The sequence below is a fragment of the Clinocottus analis genome, unplaced genomic scaffold (genome assembly GCF_023055335.1).
Source record: "Clinocottus analis isolate CAN_PGR_092001 unplaced genomic scaffold, fCliAna1.0.p SCAF_5, whole genome shotgun sequence".
Taxonomy (NCBI): Eukaryota; Metazoa; Chordata; class Actinopteri; order Perciformes; family Cottidae; genus Clinocottus; species Clinocottus analis.
The window spans coordinates 11893046-11915466 of record NW_027176207.1 but is presented as its reverse complement, the minus strand read 5'-3'; the positions used below and the strand labels follow the sequence as shown (position 1 = coordinate 11915466).

The following is a 22421-nucleotide window of genomic DNA, read 5'->3' as shown; positions in this document are numbered from 1 at the left end:
TACAGCAATGTTGCAGCTTTCGTCGGAGGCGGAAAAGTGTACACGAATGCACAAAGTCTATAAGGCCCAAGTTCCTGAATCGAAAGGGCTTAAATTCATTCTTTGGAGTAGTTCCTGGGCAACCCCTCCTCTTTGTTGAGAGTCACATGCCGTTTAACCCTCAGGGAGAAGCTTACCCTGTGAGGGGCGCAATCAGTATGATGTCAAACTTCCCAAGACCGCAGCCAGAAAAAAAAAAGGAATTACTGAGAAGAATATTCAGTGAAACATTTCTATAACGAGATGTGTAGTGGCCGAGGCGATTTGGAGGCCAAATGAAAGTTAAATGTCCACTTACCGCTTAAATGATACCGCTCAAAACAAGGCCCTGCAGCCAGAGGCATATGAAGTCAGGCCTATAAACCAATACAGGAGGGCCCCACTATAAGCCTATATTGTTGTGGATACAATGATTCTTCAGTGATGTTCTGCTGGGATCGGGTTGTGCTTTCTATTCACCTCGCAACTCGTGATTTCTCGACACAAATAATGCCTCAAATAAAGTAAACTCACTTTTTTTTTTAATTAACTGACGTGTCAATGAAACCACAGGGAAAGAGAGGCAGAAAGGGTGAGAAGAGAAATAAAATAACATTATAGAGGCAAATCACCAGTGACCGTCCACAAAAATGAAACTTACCCCAACATGTTTACACACTGCAGTCAAGTAGGCTGTTAAGTAATAAGCCTCAGTTGGAATTTAAAGAGCTTTTTAAACATTTTGAAAATATAGATGTATGTAAAAAAAAAAAAAAAAAAAAAAAAGGTTTTATTTTCAGATTTGACAAAAAAATAAAACTTTGCTATTTGGGTGTTTTACATGTGTTATTGGTGTTTCAAAAGTGTTTCCTTTATTATTAAAATTATATTAGTGGAATTTGTCTTTGCTGTGTGTACTCATTTTACACAACAACACCATGTATTACCTTCAGTGTAAACTAATACAGGGACCAAAAACAAAGGATTGATTGAGAGAAAGCAGATGATCAAAGTATCCAGAAATCTAATCGTTGCCTGAAGCATTGGTTGGCATTCATATGTTTTCTGAGAATAAAACTTTGATGACTTTTGAGCTTACTCTGTACTACTTGCTCACATGGTTTTCGACACTTAAGACCATGGCCACTATGTTAAACCTTTAGCCTGATGTTCATGGAACTCTTTAAAAGTGATATTTAGAGAGCAGGAACGTCCATAACAGCAAATAAATCACCACCAGATGGCGCCATGCGACTACTTTCAACACCCATCTCTCTCTCTTTCTCTTGAAATGACCTTACCAGGACTATCTTCACTTTCTCTGGCTGCAGGCAACCAAATAAACCTGACTTTTTAATGGCCAGAAAGCAATTAATTTGGCTCCTGGTAATGAATTCCCCATCTTCAATCACACGTGACCTTCCTTTAATTAGACTTCGCAAACATCCTCTGAAAAGACTATTAAGGTTGAATACATGTCACACCTCTAAGCCTACAAAACACTCACATTTTTCATTCTCCCTATGTCAATTTTTGACATCTATAATTATTCTCATTAATGCTTACTGTATCAAATCAAGATACTACATGTCTCACTGTTGTCACCAAGCTGAAGCTTCAGATTTCTTGTTTTCTACTACAGATGAAGCCCAGTGTCACAACACCTGTTTGAGAGATTGCTTTGTGTCTCTTCATAATTTACCTGTTTATCAGAGTATCTCCTGTCTGATTTAGAACAAAGCCCTTTTGATTTGGTAACACTGACTAATCTGGCGTTTAAATGACTTGGATTGAAAAACAGGGTCCCATGATGCTCTGTAAAGAAACAGGCTATTGAAGTGGTTTAGAAATATACTTTGTATAATACAAGACAGACCTTTAGGTATGTTTGGAGTCATTCTGACCTAAGGCAAGAGAGGGAAAGTGCTGCAGTGGAAGTGCTTAAAGGATCTTTTCTGTCCTGGACACTATCATCCAGTTCAGACAACCTCAAGCATGTCTCTTTGACTTTAATGACTAACTGAATAGTAAAAAGTTATGAAGCATAAGCAGAATATATATCATTTTATTTTAAACTGTGAATGGAGTCTAACTAACCTTTAGCACAGGAAGGCCAGCCACAAAACAAAGCGATGCATTTCAACCCATAGACATCGAATTATACGTCAACAGTTTAAAAGTGAGAGTAGAGGAAGTCTGCTGGATGTTAATTAAATGTAACTTTCCAGTTGAAGGGAATCATCTCGTTTCAGTGTCTGATTAATTATTAATCGATCATTTCGAGTCGGTCACCAGAGTCACACTAAAACGTTGAACAAGAGAGGAATTGGGGTCATCAATAACTTAAAGTTTAAAAGAACGAGAAGCCCGCCTTACTAATTGATTGTTGGCGAATCGCCAATAATCACGTTTCATAAAAATCAAAATCAAAACCTCAACTGTTGGTGCTTTGACTTGTATTCGTTAAGGATGTGAATTCTCACCGTTCGCCTCCCATAGTTTTCTACAGCGATGCTCATTTAGTCACTGTTGATGCTCCATGCTCTCCACTGTTTTGGAGTAGGAGGAAGAGGTGGAGAAGGAGAGGAGGGGGGCGCCGTGTGCGTCAGTAAGTCAAACATGTTCCAATAACGGGCTATATTATCTGCTGCTATTTGCAGTTTCCTGTAACCAGGCGGCAGGCTCAGCTTGAGCAGAAACCTGCGACGCGTTTCTTATTGCTCTTCTGTGATGGAAACGGTCTCAAAAGGAATGGCATCTGCAAGGCTGCTGGCAGAAAGCAGGTAGGCTGAAGTTATCTGTATAGTTTGGGGATGCCGTTCGCACAATTCATTAATTGAGATTGAGTTTTACGCACGTTGTCAGTTCTTCATTTAACCGCAAGCCTAAATGTCAGGGTTTTTATTGTTGTTGCACGACGCACTGCCAACATCTCTTCAGCCATGGACAGCCACTTGATGGCATTTTGGTTTATGGAGCTGCATGAAGGGAAAAGTTTATATAAGCTGCGGTTTGTGAATAAATAGCCAAACCTACTTTTCTTTGTGCCACACGATAACTGTACTTAAAGGGACAGTTCATTCCAAAATCAGTTTTCCTCTCACCTGGAGTGGTATTCAACACCAAATTATTTTTCTTGTGAGTTGAATTGTTTTGATATCAGCTGTAGAGATGTCTGACCTTTCTCGAATAAAATGGGACAAGGGGACATTCGTGAAAAAATGTACCTTTGAAAAACTAAACAGCAATGTCTATTTCCGAAAAATCATGACTCAGTCACTCAAAATAATCCACAGACCGTGTTGTGAGATGTTTCTTGCCTACATACTGGGCTTATTTATTAACAATCTCCATCCTTTTCCTCAGGAATCCAACCCTTACCCAGGGCGCAACAAGCACCATGCCAAAGACAGCACATTCATCTGAATGTCAGCTCTAAGAGGACAGAGGATGGCAGGAGGCTCAAGGAGGAACACCGGGTTGGGAAATATTTTAGGGTTATTTGTGAGGCTGCTGGCAGTGAGTGTGTTACTGGGAGCTGATATTAACTGGCTGGGCCTGAAAGACCAGGGTGGGGTCAACGCTCAGAACACTGAGCGAAGGGTTTTGACACACATCCCTGGTGACATCATCATCGGAGCTCTGTTCTCCGTCCACCATCAACCACCTGCGGATAAGGTACGCGCTCTGTTTGTTTCTGTGTATGTGCTCATGTTTTCCATCTGAGTATATGTGATAAATGTTAGTGAACTCATTTGTGTAACACTTTGTTTAGGTCCATGAGCGAAAGTGTGGTGCAGTGCGTGAGCAGTATGGGATCCAGAGAGTGGAGGCCATGTTGCACACTCTGGATCGAATCAACGCAGACCCCGCTATTCTCCCGAATATCACCCTGGGCTGCGAAATCAGGTCAGAAACCATACACAAACATCTCTGATGTTGTCGTTGTTAAGGCCCTATACTGTTGAATTATGAGAAGGATCAAGTGTTGACAGAATAAAGAATTTTGATACATTTGACAGAAAGAGAGACCAGAAAGACAACAAAGATCTTCATACACAGAATAGCAAGAGTAAGATAGCAATCTTCTCGAAACTGACAATTTAAACAGACAACAATACCACTTGTAGGCAGGGGTCGAATCAGTTTGCAGGCTCAGAAACCAGAACAACTGCCTGAATCTAGCAGAGATGTAAAGTATTTAAGTTACTGGATGATCTTCAGAAATTGAGAAGCATTGTTTGGATTCTGCTTTTTACTACATGTTGAGAATGATGCACTCAGGCGATGGTTGTTACAATATTTATCTTTTTCAATTTCAACAATAATAAAGTGAGCAATGCAAAATTGAACGGAAATTGATATTTATTTATTTGTGTTGCACATTCAATCTCTATCTAAAACAATGATTTTCAAGTATCATTCCATAAAGTATTAACCTTGAGGGAGCAAACGTGCAGGGAGACTGTAGGTGACTGAAGAGGGCTGGCTGCAGAAATTAGGTTACAACTTATGAGTATAAACCAGACAGAGACAGGCATCCAGAGTTTCAGGTATTAATACCCACGTGTCACACAAACCGGGAAATCTGTAATTTAAGGCAATTCAAAACAATATAGATATTGGCTTGAATGTAAAGGATATATGAAGGTTATTTCAAGCATTGACGTGTTTTATGGACATTGAAGGAGTTAGTTGCCTAATTCATTCCTTTTCCCCATGAAGGCTGTGAAGTGAACCTTCCAAGTGCGACTACACTGTAAAAACAGAATCCATGGCACAAAAATAAGTTCAGCTGAAGCCAATAAGAAGCTGATTGATGGTTGATTTAATGTTGACCTACATGTGACTACCAGGAAATAGCTCAACACTGCAGCTCAGCAAAGAAAGAGAAATTGGTACTAAAAAAGATTTGGAAGATGCATTTGACTGACAGACTGCTGAAAACTCAGATTAGCTTTGACTGAATTTTGGATTGCAGATTTCTCACAGCTCTAAAAATTTAATAATTTATTTTTTTCAAAAGCATGAGGTGCAGACGATGTTCTTAAAAGGCATCCAACTGGCTTCTCCAAGCAATCTTCTCATTCCCATTCTGCTTGCCTAAACAACATTGAACTCCATCTGTCTATACCAGGGACTCGTGCTGGCACTCGGCAGTGGCGCTGGAGCAGAGCATTGAGTTCATTCGGGACACACTTGTGTCCAACGAAGAGGAGGAGAGCCAGGGCAAGTGTACCGCCGAGGCAGGGAGCTTGTTGCTGCAGACGAAGAAGCCCATTGTGGGACTGATTGGACCAGGATCCAGCTCCGTGGCCATCCAGGTGCAAAATCTCCTCCAGCTCTTCAACATCCCACAGATAGCTTACTCAGCCACCAGCATGGATCTCAGTGATAAGGTAAGACAAATTAAAAAACTATGGCATAACCATGTCAAACATTGAATCACACACAAACATATACAACGTTGATTTGTTATTATTTCTGGGCAGTTACTGGTTTGAGGTTTGATGGAAACCATCTTAAAGATACTTTAGGTTGTCTTTTTATATTTTTAAGTTCAGTGTGGACTATTATGATGATAATGTAGCCAAGACAACAACAAAAGCAGATATTGCATTGCCTATCTCAATGACAAATTTCACATTATACTAGAAAGACAGCTGGTGATTGAAGGCCAGATCAAATATACTAAATAATCTAAAACAAGACAGCCTGTACACAACATTTGTATGCAATACATCCTCCTACAATATTGGCATTGTCCTTTGCTGTAAACATCATCTGGAAGGCAATGGACAATGAGTTCACATGGAAGAGGGTTTGCCATCAAGGTTATTATAGATGTGTAACTTGCAGACATGTCAAGTATACTGCCAGACATTTGAACATGTAAATTCCTCCAACAGAGCTTGTTTAAATATTTCATGAGGGTGGTGCCATCAGATATGCAACAGGCCAAAGCCATGGTGGACATTGTCAAAAAATACAACTGGAGCTTCGTGTCCGCAATACACACAGAGGGTAAGATTGTTACCTCTTTATATATCTAGCATTCATTTTGACAATTATATCATTCTTCTTTCATCTCCCTCTCATCATTATGTATGTATGGATAAAACAACATTTATGGTGTTTACACTCAGAAGTTGCCTGTTTGTCAGTTGCGGCTGCTTTTTTAGTCTTTTACAATGTGAAGTTTATCATAATCTTTATATTCGGCCAGGAATGGAGAAAAAATGTCTCCACATTATTGTCGGCAGTGCTACATATACCGTTCTACCGTTTCTACTAGACAGCAGAGGCCTATTTATATATGGGATGCGTAGTGGCCGATCTACGTGTCTGCCACTCTGCTGGGTGCGGGATAAGATCCTGTTTTTCACACACTGATTCAGTAAAAGAGTCCAGCCGTTGATATATATTTGGGTGTTATTTTCCGTTTAATTATAAACTGACGGCAGTTACATGTTGTTGTTTTGTGTTCTTGATCTCTTTACGAAGCACTTAAGTTTAGCGGTAAAAAACGTCTGTTCTCCACGTCACCCATGCATCGTCAATCCCTCTTGCTCGTACCGGTGCCCCGTATTTAAACTATCACAATAAAACACACATTACCACAATAAAATACACACCCGTGACTAATGGCTCCTACAGGATGAATATGAAATCCATGTGAATTTAGCTCTTATTATATATTCGCTGTAATTTAGTTTATCATTGGCAAAGCTTCCCAGGAAACATCTGCCAAAAGCTGAGAACTCTCTGAGTATCATGGTGCACTGCCCTCTGATTTCAATAATGAGTAGGCCGCCTATCACATTCTCAAAACAGTTACTTATTATCAGAATATGTATAAACACAATAAATAATAAAGAGGCAGATATAGTTGCACCACAAGTGAGTCTATGATATTTGGTAGTGCAGATAAGGCTGACCACCAGTCTCCTAACTCAAAGCAACCCCACCCCCTGCTGTCGAAATCTAGGCAATATTGGCGCACAGACCTTGAATCCGTCGACGCATCTATTCAGAAACAAAATACATCACATTGGCATCACTGTCAATACATTTCATACCCTCAGAATTCACTGCTTGTTTTTGACATTACATTAAGCTGACACTTTTATCCAAAGCGACTTGCATTTTCGCTCTATACACCGTAGACATAGCAACGGGGAGCCATTCACTGTTAAGTGTCTTACACAAGGACACCACGACAGGGACTGGCGGAGCCGGGGCTCGGTCCACCGATCCTCTGATTGAAATCCTCTGATTGAAAGAGGAACCTGCTAACCACTGACCCACAGTCAGCCCTCTCCCACAGGAATGAGTGCCAAATCCTGACTGGATCGCTCCAGTTTATTCCATATGGATACCAAACTGTTTGGGAGGATTTAAAAAAAGGTCTTTTGCAAACCAAATGTTGTCTTCCAGGATAAAACATTTTGTCAAATGTTGCTCTCATTAAGAGAAAACCTAGTTTGAATGTTTATGTTGCAGACTATCTTGCTTGAATACTAATGGTTATGATTGGGGTTACCAAACACTATACTGCTCATCTTATTTTTATTACATTTGGCCTATATCTCTAGACAACAAACTTGTTCCTATTCACAATGTTGACCTTTGCATCAAGGTGAAAATACAGTTCAACAAAAAATATATTGTACCACTCAAGGAGGCATGCCCCGTATGGGGGGAAAACATACTCGTAGTTTTAATGAGGAGGATGCCTCGAACAGTGTCATGCCCAGAGTGATTGTACACTTGCTTAGCAACAGAAAGTAGATGACCTCATTTCCAGCAAAAACAGGAGAATGTAACCCCTGACAGCTGCCATAATGGGGACAAATTCAATAGATTCCCAAGTGTTGTGCTGGCATTACAGCAGTGTGTTTGATCGCGTAGCCTGTTTTTGCGTGCGCCTGGATGCGTCTCACAAAATCACCAAAGAGCATTTTTGCAAGAGTGAAAGAGTGAGAAAAAACTAAAACAAGCATACATGTTTACAGAATAAAAGGGGATGATGTTTCATAATCCGAAAAGCAACTGCCAAATATATAAACTGCTTTCTTTTAAAAATCCTGGTGGTTTGATTGCTTTAATCAGGTAACAAATCACAGATATTGTTTGTGCGGTGAATATGAACCCTTACTTTCATGTATTCCCTCCCATAGGTAATTATGGTGAAAGTGGTATGGAAGCATTTAAAGACATGGCCGCAAAGGAGGGGATCTGCATTGCCCACTCTGATAAGATATACAGCAACGCTGGGGAGCAGGGCTTTGATAAGCTGCTGCAGAAGCTGCGAGCCCACTTGCCCAAAGCCAGGGTGGTGGCCTGTTTCTGTGAAGGCATGACGGTCCGAGGCATATTGATGGCCATGAGGCGGCAGCGTCTGGTGGGAGAGTTTCTGCTGGTTGGAAGGTGAGTAGAGTATGTATGTAGAATGTATGACTCCATGTCATACCCATGGGCTGGCATACCCATTTTTGCTTTTACTAGAGCGTAAAAGAAGTGACTGAAGTTTTTGTGTTTCAGGTTTTTTTAGTGTTCATTTTTCATTCCAGACTCTTTTCATGTCCAGCATCATCAGAGCAGAGATGTTTGTTTTTACTGATGGCCATCTTTGTCCTCTCATCATCATCATCATCCTTAGTATCATCTTCATCACATCCATCAACTTCATGTTGGTCCGGGAATGTCAAGGTATTTCTAATGATTTTTTTTGTGATTACATGTCACTGTGCCACAGACTTATACCACACAAGTAATATGCATTTTTATCTTATAATTTGATTTGCTACATCATATTACTTTTATATTCGGTTTGTATTGATGCACGTCGCTATAATTAAGAAAGGCTAACCAAGCCGGCTTTGTTTTTATTTACCTTTCCACATATAATTCATGTATGCTGATGTTTTCTTGGATCATGAATGTAAGACCTTTCTTCAGTCCTACAATCCATATAGAGAAATGCAGTTATTGTAAATAATCATAAATCAATAGTATATTATTCTTCTTTTCATTATCCCAACAGTACGACAAAAAATAACTAGAGCTGGGAGTCAAATTAAGTCACCACATCAGGCCACCTATAGAGACAATAGACACATTGAAGACTGGGCAGACAGTTCAGGAGAGACAATATGCAACTAAAAACACAAGGGGAAAAAGAATTGCGTGAAAGAGGGGGTTGATTCAGCAGGAGGTTTCACTCTCTCCGAGAATAATTTTATTTTAAGGGTTAGCGCTCGAGCTCACTCTTGTCCCTCGTGTTCTATAAATGCCTTTCCTCATTAGGAGCCACGTATGTAGGCTGTCGCTCAAATCTGACAGCAGGAAACATAAAATAACCTTGAACTACATATTGCTAAACACCATGCTCTCTCATTCATCTTACAACACAGGGCATCCAGACAGTTGTCATCTGTTTTTTATTAAAGATTAATTTCTTAAGATTGTTCTCCTTGCTGTGCTGCTGTGTTGGTGACTAGATACAAGATGTACTGTTAAGATGGCAACTTGTGTCACTTTTGATAAGATCATATTTGGGCATGATTCAACATCATGTTTCGGACCTATTTTAGTTGCCTCCACTGCCTTTCTTGTTATTAGTGTTACCTTTGTAAACGATCCTTTAGATGTTAGCCTGGAGGGTTTGTCACCAGGTATGTGTGTGTGTGTGTGTGCGCGGTGCATTCATACTTAGGTTCCATTTATAGTAAGAGAATGACTGAAGGAGCAGGCAACTACAGTTCCTCTCGGTTTTGAGGCAACTCTTGCAATGATTATGCTTTTTGTCTGGTGCCACCATGAATCTGAAACGTGTGGTTTTGAGGGAAATATCTAAACTAGAGGAAATATTGCCATTTAAATTTTACACACATTTATGCCACACGGAAGATGAATTTGAGTAACTTTGATGATGCCTTAACTTTTCCAGCTCTAGCATCAAGACAAAAATTTGGACTAGTCCGAAACGTTTTTCTGATTCACTGTATGTTCGGACGTGTAAATCGCAAAGTACTTTATTGATTTGAATAGTCCCATCCAGTTCAGTTCCTTTCAAAGGTTTGTAGCTACTGACTGTTATTCGTAAACTAAGCTAAGATGTCCACTGTCAACAGCTACCAATTTTTCTCTAATGATGATGATGATTTAGTTTAATCAATTACATTTAATTATTTTACGTTTAAGATTTGTTTGTACATGTACAGTTTTAACTTAATTTCACATACTTGCAAAGGTAACTACATTCCCATCACCCTGTACTGTATATTGTGCCTGCTACTTAGCTAATGTTAGCATGCTGCTAACACGCTAAACTAAGACGGTGGGCATGTTACGCATTACTTGCTGAGCATCAGCATGTTAGCACTGTCATTATCAGCATGTAGCTCACCACTGAGCCCAACTGCAGCTTCAATTTTTCACTATCAAACAGGTCTTCCACTTTAAAGTAGACACTATTTTAAATATAGTAACGTTTTTAATTACAGTTCAATCCATTTGTCACATCCTGGGTTTGTTTCAAATCATTTAAAATGGCTGTTTCTATCAATTTGAGGCCGCAGGTGGAACTTTATTATGCTTCACTGTTATCCATCCTATCCACATATTAGCTCATTCAATTTAATATTATCGCCAATGAGCCTGATTTCATTGATCCTTGTCAATAGAGTAGTCTTAGAAAAAGAACAATAAAAAGGTTTTTATATTATGAGATTAAAGTCATATAAGAATTGGTGGCTTCGAGTCAAATATGCATGTTATATAATTTTCTGTTGATCCACGGACTACATTGTGGCGTCTGTCTTCTGTCTCAGTCACTTTGTGTCACTGCGTGTGTTTCCCTCTGAAAAGCTTCTGAAAGCATCTGTTACTTTTTCAAGGAAGATTACACTCTGACTTTTTTTTATGACATTTTATGGCACACCATAGTACAACTATATTTTGTATGGTATGCTATACTAAAGCTTTTGAATTAAAATGGTTTGGCGTGTACTGTATTTTTCTGTGCTAAACGACACTAAGCTTCAGGTTTCACTTTTCCTTTCACATCTTGTTCAGTTTATTTTTAGAAACGAACACATTTCCAGCCTCAAGTTGGTATCACTACCAAGCAAAGTATCCACTTAGAAAAGACCTGGCTGAAAAGTTGACCAGTATTGTATTGTATGAGGAGAATTTATAGCACAATGTGTGAGTAAGTGTGCGTATGGGTGAGTGCACACTTGTGTGTCTGTCTTCAAGCTTGTAGGTGGTGTAGCAACACGCTGCATACAGCATATTGCCCTCCAAGGTCGTTGTGTGGGTTTCAGAGCGCTCGTTCAAGAGTGATTCAAACCATCCAGAGTCAAAGCCATCCATGCTTTTCATTTCCATTCCGATCTTTTTTATTTTTTATTTTTTACAAGTGTACCATTTCTGTGCTCGCTTCTCTAAGGATATGTTATAAAATGATCTCCTACCTCACCTAGAGATCCAGGCATCATAAAAAACACCCACACTACTGTTGCATAACTCGAGCTTGGTTAGCAAAGTTTTCAAAAATGACTTCCTTTTCTTTCTTTGCCAGTTAGGAGATGGATGCATTTCTTTGTGTTAGTGAGGTATGAGTGCTCCCGTGTATGCATGTGTGTGGAGGTGTAATCATCAGCCTACTGTCTTTGTTGATCGTAGACAAGCGTCTAGTGGGAGGGATGATAATAGACGGAGTAAAAACCTTTTTAAACAAGAAAGCTTTTTTAGGCCAAACCCACAGTTTTTTTTAAAATAAATAGCAGATCAAATGCATCTGCAGATGCTGCAGTCTGAAGGTGTATGCCTGGTTTTAGAAGTTCATTGAACGTCAGGTATCTTTTTGTAATTACATTCATAAGCTGTTGTACCAAACTGTCTTGAAACAAATAGTAAATCCTTTATGTAACATCTCCAAGTTATAAATCAAGATATGCTCTGCGGAGTGGTTAACAGGAATCGCATGTTTCTGCAATGCAGGGCTCGTATTTCCACTGAAATATTTGCTCCAACGGTTGTTAAAGTCAAGTAAATCATTATGCTTATTATATGTGTATCTCAATGAATTTGGAGACACAGCTAATGAGCCTAAAGAGATCATCTTAACGGACACAAACGTTGCTCATGAAAAGATGTCAAGTCCTGCCAGCAACATCAACCTTTGATCCCTTGATGTTTTTTTCAAGTTATCTTTGCACATGAACATACTTTTAAAAAGACACTTCACAATTCTTCTTACACAGATATGTGAGCGTTTTTTATCACCCAGTGAGTCTAGTGTTGGTACATCTGAGTCATCATAATAAATATTAAATTTAACTGTAAGTCTCTGCAGAGCAGTCATTAAGTTCATTTTGCGACACACCACCTGTCTCTTTCAATCTGTGGACAACTGGTGCAAGCGCTAACTAAAGCTTTTTACAGCAGCCTACATTGAAAATGCACTGCTGTCATGGACCTCTTTATTAAAACATCAAAGACTACATAAACCTGGTGTACAATAATCCTCTATTTAGTTAAAACCTTGATTTCTCAGATTTGAGTTAATGTTATTTATGGTACTTATGTAAGACATGCTGGAATGCTGAGCTGCGCTTTTTCAAGATGCCAGCCACCCTGTTATTCTTCTGTTGATGAAACAAGTTTCATAATGTGGATTTGTGAAACAGGTTAGAGGTGTATAGAAGAACCCATGTACAGTTAGGGATGGGAGCTATCCTTCAGCATCAACGTCATATCCTGAATGCTACAATGTACAAATGTTACAGAGAGGTCTCAATTATAATAAACAAAAACAGTTCTGCCTTTTCATTGTTTGTGTCAGGTTTACCGGTTTATCGGTTAGATAACAATACATAAAATGTTTCGCTGAGGCGACTGTCAAATCTTGGTGTAGGTTGCAATATTGAGCAAAAATAATTACGATTCTAAAATGGCACTAAATGCATAGTATATATAAAAGTGTGTGTATATATATATACATATACTTTCTGTGTAAGAAGATATTTTATAGAAAACGTCTGATCATGTTTTATTATTTGCATGTATGTATTTACTATATCTCAAAATTTTAAAATATAAACATCCAGTCAGAGAAAAAATTAAAATCTTTGATGGAAATAAAAAATACGAAAAAGAGTCAAACCAAAAGAAGAAATATAAATCCTTGTAGACCAATCCTTTTTGTAACTAACAGCGTGCTGTACCTTGTCTGTCTCCCTCTTCCTCCTCCTGTCCAGTGATGGCTGGGCAGACAGGTACGACGTGACAGATGGCTACCAGAGGGAGGCAGCTGGTGGAATCACAATAAAGTTAAAGTCGGCATATGTGACCTGGTTCGACGATTATTACCTGAACCTAAAGCCTGACGCCAACCTGAGAAACCCTTGGTTTCCTGAGTTCTGGCAACATCGCTTCCAGTGCAGGTTGACGGGGCATCCGCAGGAGAGCATCGTGTACAACCGCACATGCACCTGTTAGTACAACATCATGTTCCACACGCCTCCACGCTGCATTCACATCCCGAAATGTTTCAACATCAGTTTAGATTACAGTGATTGGGTTTGTTCTTATGAGCAGGTCTCTGTTCTCCACAGGGAGAGAGTCTCTGCGCCATCAGTATGCCCAAGACACCAAGATGGGCTTCGTCATAAATGCCATCTATTCAATGGCTTACGGCCTGCACGCCATGCAGCAATCCCTCTGTCCGGGATATAAGGTACGGTAATGGGAAATGTGTACATTTATGCTTTCACATTGGGAGTGAAGACGTTGACCAGGTTTGCTCTTCTCTTGGTGCCAGGGTTTGTGTGAAGTCATGCGGCCAATTGATGGCCGCAAGCTGCTGGAGTTCCTGATGAGAACCAACTTTACTGGTGTGTCTGGGGAGACCATCCACTTTGACCAGAATGGAGATTCACCTGGCAGGTAAGGGCTATGGTAGAGAAGCAGGGAAATGAAAAAGCAGAAATACATGTGTGTGTGTGTGGGTGTATATATATATACACCCACACCCACACACACACACACACACACACACACACACACACACACACACACACACACACACACACACACATTGAGAGGGATGCTGTTTCATGCTCACAGTATATGTGCCTCAGGTATGAAATCATGAACTTCAAGCGCACAGGCGAGGATGAGTACGCTTACATCCATGTGGGAAGCTGGGATCAGGGTGGCCTAAAGATGAACGATGAGGAAATCTGGAGTAACAACAGTGAAATCATCCAGTCAGTCTGCTCTGAGCCCTGCTTGAAGGCACAGATCAAGGTACACACCACTCCAACACACACAGTTTGACATTGTCGAGAAAGATGTGTTTAATTTCTTAAAATATCATCACATTTGTATTTAATAACAAAAAATGTGTTAACTGTCTACATGCATGCAGTAGTGTATTTATCAACCTATTCAGACAATATTCACTTTAGACCGGAGAACACACATAATAATTTTACTGAAGTAAAGACCCACACAGCAGCTATAGCCGGCGACCTCAGGTTTGCAATCTGCAAACTCGATCCAATGAAATCCTACGACACCCCGCCAGGGACTCAACAAAGCTCTTTGTTCAGGCTTTAATCATGTCCCATCTGGGTTTCTGTAACTCCTTGCAGCTTCTCCAAATCATGGAGGACAATGCAGTCTGCCTCCTCTTAATCATTCCAAAAGTCTCTAACATTAAACCCTTCCTACACACTCTGCACTGACTCCCAGATAATGTGGCAGCTTGTCGGGTATTCAAAACTCAGTAATTCTTTGGAGAAGATCTGGTTGTTCACACCTTCAGGATTTACACCACAGCCCACGTTCCTAGCTTTGAGATCTACCAACTGCTCATCTCTCTCTGACCCGTGCTGACCTTGACAACAGAAAGGAGTCATTACCTCTGATCAGATTGGCAATGCATTTCTCCAAAAGGAAAATATCTCACACATTCCCTCACAGCTCCTGTTTTTACTCATTAAACTATTCTTTTTTTACCCTTTCATGAAGCCTGTCCCAGATTCCTATCATAGAACTACAGTAACATGTAAAATGTTCACACTCAAGAGCAGTTACCAGATCTCCTGACCTGCATGTCTTCAGACTGCGAGAGGAAACTGGAGCACCCCAGGGAACCCCAGGCAAACATACAAGTTCCAAAAAGAGATATAAACCCAGAACTTTTTGCAAGTGAAAGCATGAACCAATGACCTGCCATACCTCCTCTTTCCTCAGCTTATTTTCACACTGAAAGACTGATAAGACAAAGATAACTTATTTTTTTTTCCAATAATGAGGATAAAAGTATTCCACACATCTATCTTTTTTCCCTTTGATCCTATGCAGAGGAAATCCTAATTTCCTTCGGGCAGTCAGAGTGTAAGATTAGCTACATGAAAATGCCAATGGAGCTTTCAGACCTTTCTGCCCTCCTCATGGTGTGTGTGTGTGTGTGTGTGTGTGTGTGTGTGTGTGTGTGTGTGTGTGTGTGTGTGTGTGTGTGTGTGTGTGTGTCCAGGTTATCCGTAAAGGAGAGGTGAGCTGCTGTTGGACTTGCACTCCCTGCAAGGAGAACGAGTTTGTGTTTGACGAGTACACTTGTCGAGCCTGTGTCCTCGGCTTCTGGCCTACTGATGACCTCACTGGTAAATATACTTTTTTGTGTGTCTGTTACTTGCATATAAATTATTTCCAAACAGGCCAAAAGAGCCTTAAATTTGGGTCATGCAGTAATGGTGCACCCCAAATCCCCTTTCATCTTGCATACCCCACACACCCCAAACTGGCAAACATTCTGTCACAGAAATCAACACAAATACTTATGTACTGGGCACACACGAAGAGACTTTAGATCCTTGCCAGAATAAAGGATTTATTAACTCCAAAGTCAGTAAAAACAGTTTGGAATCCTTTCCTCGCCCTTTTGTAATCAATTATTGTTTACAAATCCTGTTTTCTGTAGATTTAATGAACACGTTAAGGCACTTTTCATGTGGATCCTCCCGAGGAGAACACCATTGTGTCTGTCATCCCTCTGATCTATCTCTTTATGATCCATCAGTCTATCCATCAATCTATCACAACAAGCATGATCAGTGCATTGCAAACTGAATATTTTACACATTGTTGGTCACAGCAAATAGTGCAGTATGAGTGAATCTCTTTTGCCGCATCTACATCAAGCTCTGAAGCTATTACACGCAAATACATGAACACTAGTCCTTACGCTATCACTCTTTCGGACAAATCAAACTGTTCTGTCTTGTTTTCTTGCTGCCTGTGATGTCTCTGTATCCTGCAGGTTGTGAGCCAATCCCTGTGCAGTATGTGCGTTGGGGCGATCCAGAGCCCATTGCTGCAGTGGTCTTCTCCTGCCTGGGCCTCATGGCTACACTTTTTGTCACTTCTGTCTTCATCAAGTAATTAAATCCTACAGCCTTACTCGCCATGTAAAACAATCAGTGGGTCCAAATGTTTAGCAGTCACATGAAATATAGATTAAAAAGTAATACCTTGATTCATATGTAGATTTTGGGACACTCCAGTGGTCAAGTCATCCAGTCGTGAACTCTGCTACATCATCCTGGTTGGAATATGTCTGGGCTATCTGTGCACCTTCACCCTTATCGCCAAGCCCCACATAGTCTACTGCTACCTCCAGCGGCTGGGAATCGGCTTGTCCCCTGCCATGAGCTACTCAGCGCTTGTCACAAAGGTATTTCTTTTCTGTTTTGTTGCTAGGGGGTAGAGAAACAAACACAGTGTGCGTAGTACAAGTTAGTAGTATGATTCACTTCCTGACAGACGTTGTGAGTAAAAGCTCACGAGTACCAACCAGACTTAGCTGATTTAGATCAAAATTCCACATCTTATCAAACTGTTTCATAAAAATAGCTTGACAGCGTTGCATTAAATGGCTTTGAGGTTTGAGATTTTTGTTTTCTTCCATTTTGTGACAAAGACACTTAATAGAAAGTTCAGAAGTTAACAGAAGTAGACGACCAAAAGGAGGAACATGCAGTTAGAGTATATAGAATATCTGTTGAAGCTTTGGCAAAAGGAGAGAGACGTCGAGGATTTTGCAAACTGACACATTTGATCAGTAAAACTAAAGATAAGTGCAGGAGCAACAGAGCTACTTCCAGAGATTGGAAGTTGCACTGGAAGTTGTAAGAGAGGTAAGATAGAAGTTTATCTGGGAGTGAGCAGAGGTTGATGTTTAAGATCTGGAAACTGAAAAGGGGATTATTGTTATGAATCACAAGCGTTTTCATCCACAGTAGCTGTAAGTAAAGCCTACATAACCATTTGATCTATTTTTGATCCAGACCAACCGTATAGCAAGGATCTTGGCAGGCAGCAAGAAGAAGATCTGCACCAAGAAACCGCGCTTTATGTCCGCCTGCGCACAATTGGTCATCTCCTTCCTACTCATACTGCTGCAGTTTGGGATTATTGTGGCACTTTTTGTCATAGAGCCACCAGAGGTTTGTGTGGGAGTTTGTGAGTTTTACAGTGTGGGGGATGTTCAATTACATTTAGTTATGCAGCTTCAATGACCTCTCCCATTATCTTCTCTCAGGTGATCTACGACTACCCCAGTATCCGTGAGGTGCACTTGATCTGCAACCTGACCACTCTGGGGGTGGTGGCGCCGCTGGGCTATAATGGCCTGCTTATCCTGAGCTGCACCTTCTACGCCTTCAAGGTAGCTCAGCATAACAGCACTTAATAATATAATACATATATCTTCTCATTGTACTTTATTCAATAAAGCTCATAATGTTCTTTGTTTGAACTCAGACCTTTTCTAATTTTTCTTCGTGTTGTATCCCTTCATTTCTACTTCAACTGCGTTAAAATGTCCTTTCTTTCTTTTCCCCGACAGACTCGAAATGTTCCGGCTAATTTTAACGAGGCCAAATATATTGCCTTTACTATGTACACAACATGCATCATCTGGCTGGCCTTTGTTCCTATTTACTTTGGCTCAAACTACAAGATTATAACCATGTGCTTTAGTGTCAGCCTCAGTGCCACAGTGGCTCTGTGTTGCATGTTTGTCCCAAAGGTAAGAAATGGAAGCACAAACTCTCACAATCACAATAAAAATGCTAATAATCTTAGCATGCTAATAATCTTTTATTATTCATTTTTGTTTCAGGTGTACATCATGCTTGCCAAGCCTGAGAAAAATGTCCGGAGTGCTTTCACAACATCCACGGTGGTCCGCATGCATGTAGGAGATGCCAAGAAAGTGACCAAGACCGGCAAATCGACAAGCAGCATGGCCAACTTGTTTCGACGCCGCGGTTCTGTGCACGACAACATCAGGTACATGGGGGCCCTGAGTGGGTTTTAGGCAATGAATACATGAACTACCCTAGTCTCTAAAATGCCTTTGCCAGTTACATAAAGAAGAATTTCCTTAATTCTTATTAACTTTCTATAGAAAAATAGTGTATATTACATGTCAGATATGCTTATGATATCATGACTTTTCTTATTATTTTTCTGAAAGAAAATCCTATGAATTATGTTTTGTTGTTTTTGCAATATGCAAACCATTAAATTGGATGAACCATTAAAAACTCCAGAAATACTAGCACAATTATAGTTTGCTTAACTTTATTTACTTAACTTAATTTAATACACATTGCACTGTGTTGTCATTGAATGTTGATTGTTGTTTGTCTCGTCCGACGTTTCATGTCTAATGTTGCACCTTCGGCCAAGGTAAATTCCTCGTTTGTGAAAACTGGCAATAAACGGTTTCTGATTCCGATTCTAATATTTTACCTCATCTCAAGACTTTATCACTAATAGTCTGATGCAAACAGATTGTTAGGCAAGAGGGTGTTAAGAGGGGAAAGCTGCAAGTGCGTAGTGACATGGTGAATAAACTACAGTACCCGCAATGTAAACTAGTCTGACACTCACATACTTTAAGTGTTTCTGTCCATCATGCCATGTATACAGATTCAAACTCTGCTTGGATATTTACATGAAAACCACAATAATTGTTCCTTCTTGAACCGTCTTTGGGAAATCAGAGCTGAATCCACTACAACTGGCTGGATATGCCAAGAAAAACTGCTCCCTGAGCTGAGAAAAGGCTAACTCATTTGGGTTAAGTTTTCCCAGAGGTGACCGAGCGCCTTGAAGGATTTCTCTTTCTAGGGAAGATAAAAAAACAAAATGGAGGAAGATGTAAAATTACACAGACAGTAAAAGATAGAACGGGGGATGGTAGAAATTCTGACAAGAAGTAGAAGATGAAATAAATTACGCTAGTATAATGGTAATATACAGTACATGTTTACATATATTGTCTTGTACTCAGTAGTACACAGTGAATTTGACATATTTTTCAGAATATGTTATCAAATGTAAATGCAAATATTGTCTTTCATGTGTTTTGCAGTTCCAATGGGAAATCGGTGACATGGGCGCAGAATGAGCAGAACTACAGACCAAACATATGGAAGAGGATGTCATTCCATGTCAAGAAAAAGGAAGTAGTCGAGACGAACCAGACAGCCATCATCAAGCCGTTCTCTAAAGGAGGAGATGCACCTGCGGATACAGGTGTCAAAGAGCAGTTTGAAGAGCAACAGGTGTCTCAGCCCTTCAGCTGCTCCCCCTCTCCACCACCAAGGGCTTTCCAGGGAGGAGAGGATGGAGAGGATGGACAAGCTTTACCCACCTACGTAACTGAGCATCCAGCTGGGGTCAGAAGAAGAGGTGGGGACAACAGCCAGGGTGTTGGTATGGTGGATGGTGGGGACATAAGTGTCATAGGCGTGGGTGACATCGGCATCGGGATGATTGGTGTCCAGGCTCAGGGCACCACTATCATGGACCAAATTAGCTGTGTGGTTAACCGTTTCACTGCAAACATCAGCGAGCTGAACACGATGATGCTGCCAGGAGGAGTCCCCGCAAACCCCTCACCCACCAACGCGCTGCCTGCAGCTGCAGATGTCGCCCCCTGCCCACCCCAGTACCTCACATCTCGAAGCAGGCAGGCCGCCTCCACCGTCACCACATATGCCGAGGTCGCGGTCGTTTCCAATCTCTGCGAGAATCGACCAGCAGGTAAGCTTTATGAGCACCTGGCCGGGAGTTGCGTAAGTAGCAGGCGAGCCAAGGATATGGAGGAGCTGGTGGCTCTGACCCCTCCCTCCCCGTTTAGAGACTCATCTCTGAGCTCCAGCGGCAGCTCACCCCCCTCGCTGTCTCCAGCCTCTGAGGCCGAGTATGACCAGCTGCTGCTGAGACACTACAGCCAGAGCTCCTCCTCCCTCTAAACCTGCTCTCAATACACTTTTTTTTCCTTCTTGTTTATTCGCTATATGGATAATTTTTTGGCTTCACACCAGACCAGGGTCTTGGATGCTTTTATATATATGGATATACTGATTATTTAAGTTTTTTTTAAGTATATTTACATTTTTTTAATTGGATTGAATTAACTCACCCATTAGAGAAATACCATAAATACCACAAACTGAAACACACCTATGGGCATTTTACAGACTTCTAGATGCTATGCTTGATACAGGTATCTAACTTTTCAAACCCCAAAGAAAATACTTAAAAACTAAGAAAACATATGTAAAATGTAATTTGTATTTCATTATATAATAGTTATCAATCTTAAGCGGGGAAATTAACCAAATATTTATGTTCAGTGTTTCTTTGTATTATGCCAAAATGGCTCATACACAGACTCTCAAAATGGCATTTGAATTATTTAGGTAAGTGCAGGTATTGTAACACTCACTATAGTTGTATTTCAAATTACCATGAACCAATATCAATTTCAATTGCTTACTGTATATAATTGCTGTTGACTAATGTTTATTTTTGAGACCTGGGTGGATGCAGATTTTATCAGCATGAAGGCATCTGGCCAGAAGAAAACATCTCAAATAACTTTGTCTGAAATCAAAAGGTCCAGTGTGACAAATTTTTCCCGCCTTCTAATTTTTTGTCAGTCCTGGAAGACATAAGCGAGCATTTTGTATCCTGATGCTTGGATAGAAAGTGTACAGACGCTGCATTATTGTACGCAAATCAGGAAGCAGGTTTTTCTGAGTGCAGAGTTCTCTACAGCCTTTCCTTGTCTTGGAAAGAAGATGTGTCCTGAGAATGAAAGCAGCCTGTGAACAAAAGACTGTAGACTGAGATGTTTTCTTCAATTCTTTCTTTTAGATGTTATTTATCTGACTATAAGATAAGTTGTATTTTAAAGTGGACCAAAATGATCTACCACCTCAGGATGTGTCTGAACCAAAATACTTTCTGATGCTCCAGTTTGCATGATGTCAAGATTTGGTTGCACTATTTAAGTTATATTTGTAATACATTACTTTTTGATATTGTAAATGTGAAACTGATAAGAGGAATAGCTACCGTAGCAAAATAATGGTACTATCAGTGTGTGTGTATATTGATGTGTTGTTAAGATTAGTTTTCGGACGAGAGAAGCAACCTGAAAGCGTGCCAGATTTTTCTGACATCTGTTGATAAGCAACTGTTTCTAACCTGGCTTTTTACCTACATATGTGCCAATGTCTCCTTGCAGAAAATTACATTGTGTTTCTATCAATGGGCTCATGTTTCAGGCATTGTAAGGAGGATATTGTTTTTTATAATATTTATGACATTTTGACTATGTTATTTATTAAGCTTGAAAATATTCAATGAATATACTTTTTTTGTACCTGCATTTTGGCCTCTCTTAGGATGTAGATGAATGTAGATGACAGTATGGATTGAAAGCCTAGCAGTTGTAACTGATGACGTTCAAGCGAAACTAGTTTGTGCGTGTTTATCTGTCCTTCAGTTCAGTCCCATGTTCTTCTGTATGTTTACACAGGCAGGAATGTATTCATATTGTTTTTTTTCTACTGGTTGTTGATGTAAAAAATCACCATAGACAATTGCCATATTTGCATGCTGGTTTGTGCCAATTTTGAAGGTGCATGTATACTACGCTTTATGCCAATAATTCAGTGATATTATCTACAGAAGTCATTTGTCGATCCTATCTCTTCATCTCCCTTTCAAATAACAGAATTTACAATTTAAATGTGTGCTACATTAAAGGTTTCCATGCAAATGCAATGCAGTTCCCCACAATTATTTGCAATTCTCTGCAAATGCTCATCATTTACATTGTCGGAATACTTCATTAATTATTTAAAAATCAATATTGAATTAGTGTAGGAGAATATCTCAACTTTTGACTTTTGAATGACATTAAGAAATCAAATTGTCTGTGCCATCGTGTTTAAGTAGTCACATTTATTTTTAGGAGACTGAATCATGTGCAGCGGTAGTTATTAATATATCTTCTAAGT

At 40.1% G+C, this 22421-nt stretch overlaps 1 protein-coding gene across 1 annotated transcript; it reads left to right on the top strand.

Annotated features, from left to right (window-relative positions):
• Window positions 1–2592: 2592 nt before the first annotated feature.
• grm5a (glutamate receptor, metabotropic 5a) lies at window positions 2593–22185 on the top strand. The gene is made up of 18 exons (XM_068601326.1): window positions 2593–2801; window positions 3385–3696; window positions 3794–3927; window positions 5156–5417; window positions 5928–6042; window positions 8199–8448; window positions 13287–13522; window positions 13644–13765; window positions 13850–13974; window positions 14169–14337; window positions 15572–15698; window positions 16355–16472; window positions 16582–16768; window positions 17382–17540; window positions 17636–17761; window positions 17942–18124; window positions 18218–18387; window positions 19478–22185. The coding sequence occupies exons 2-18, from the start codon at window positions 3445–3447 to the stop codon at window positions 20361–20363; spliced, it is 3621 nt and encodes a 1206-aa protein (XP_068457427.1). The 5' UTR covers window positions 2593–2801; window positions 3385–3444; the 3' UTR covers window positions 20364–22185.
• The last annotated feature ends 236 nt before the right edge of the window (window positions 22186–22421 follow it).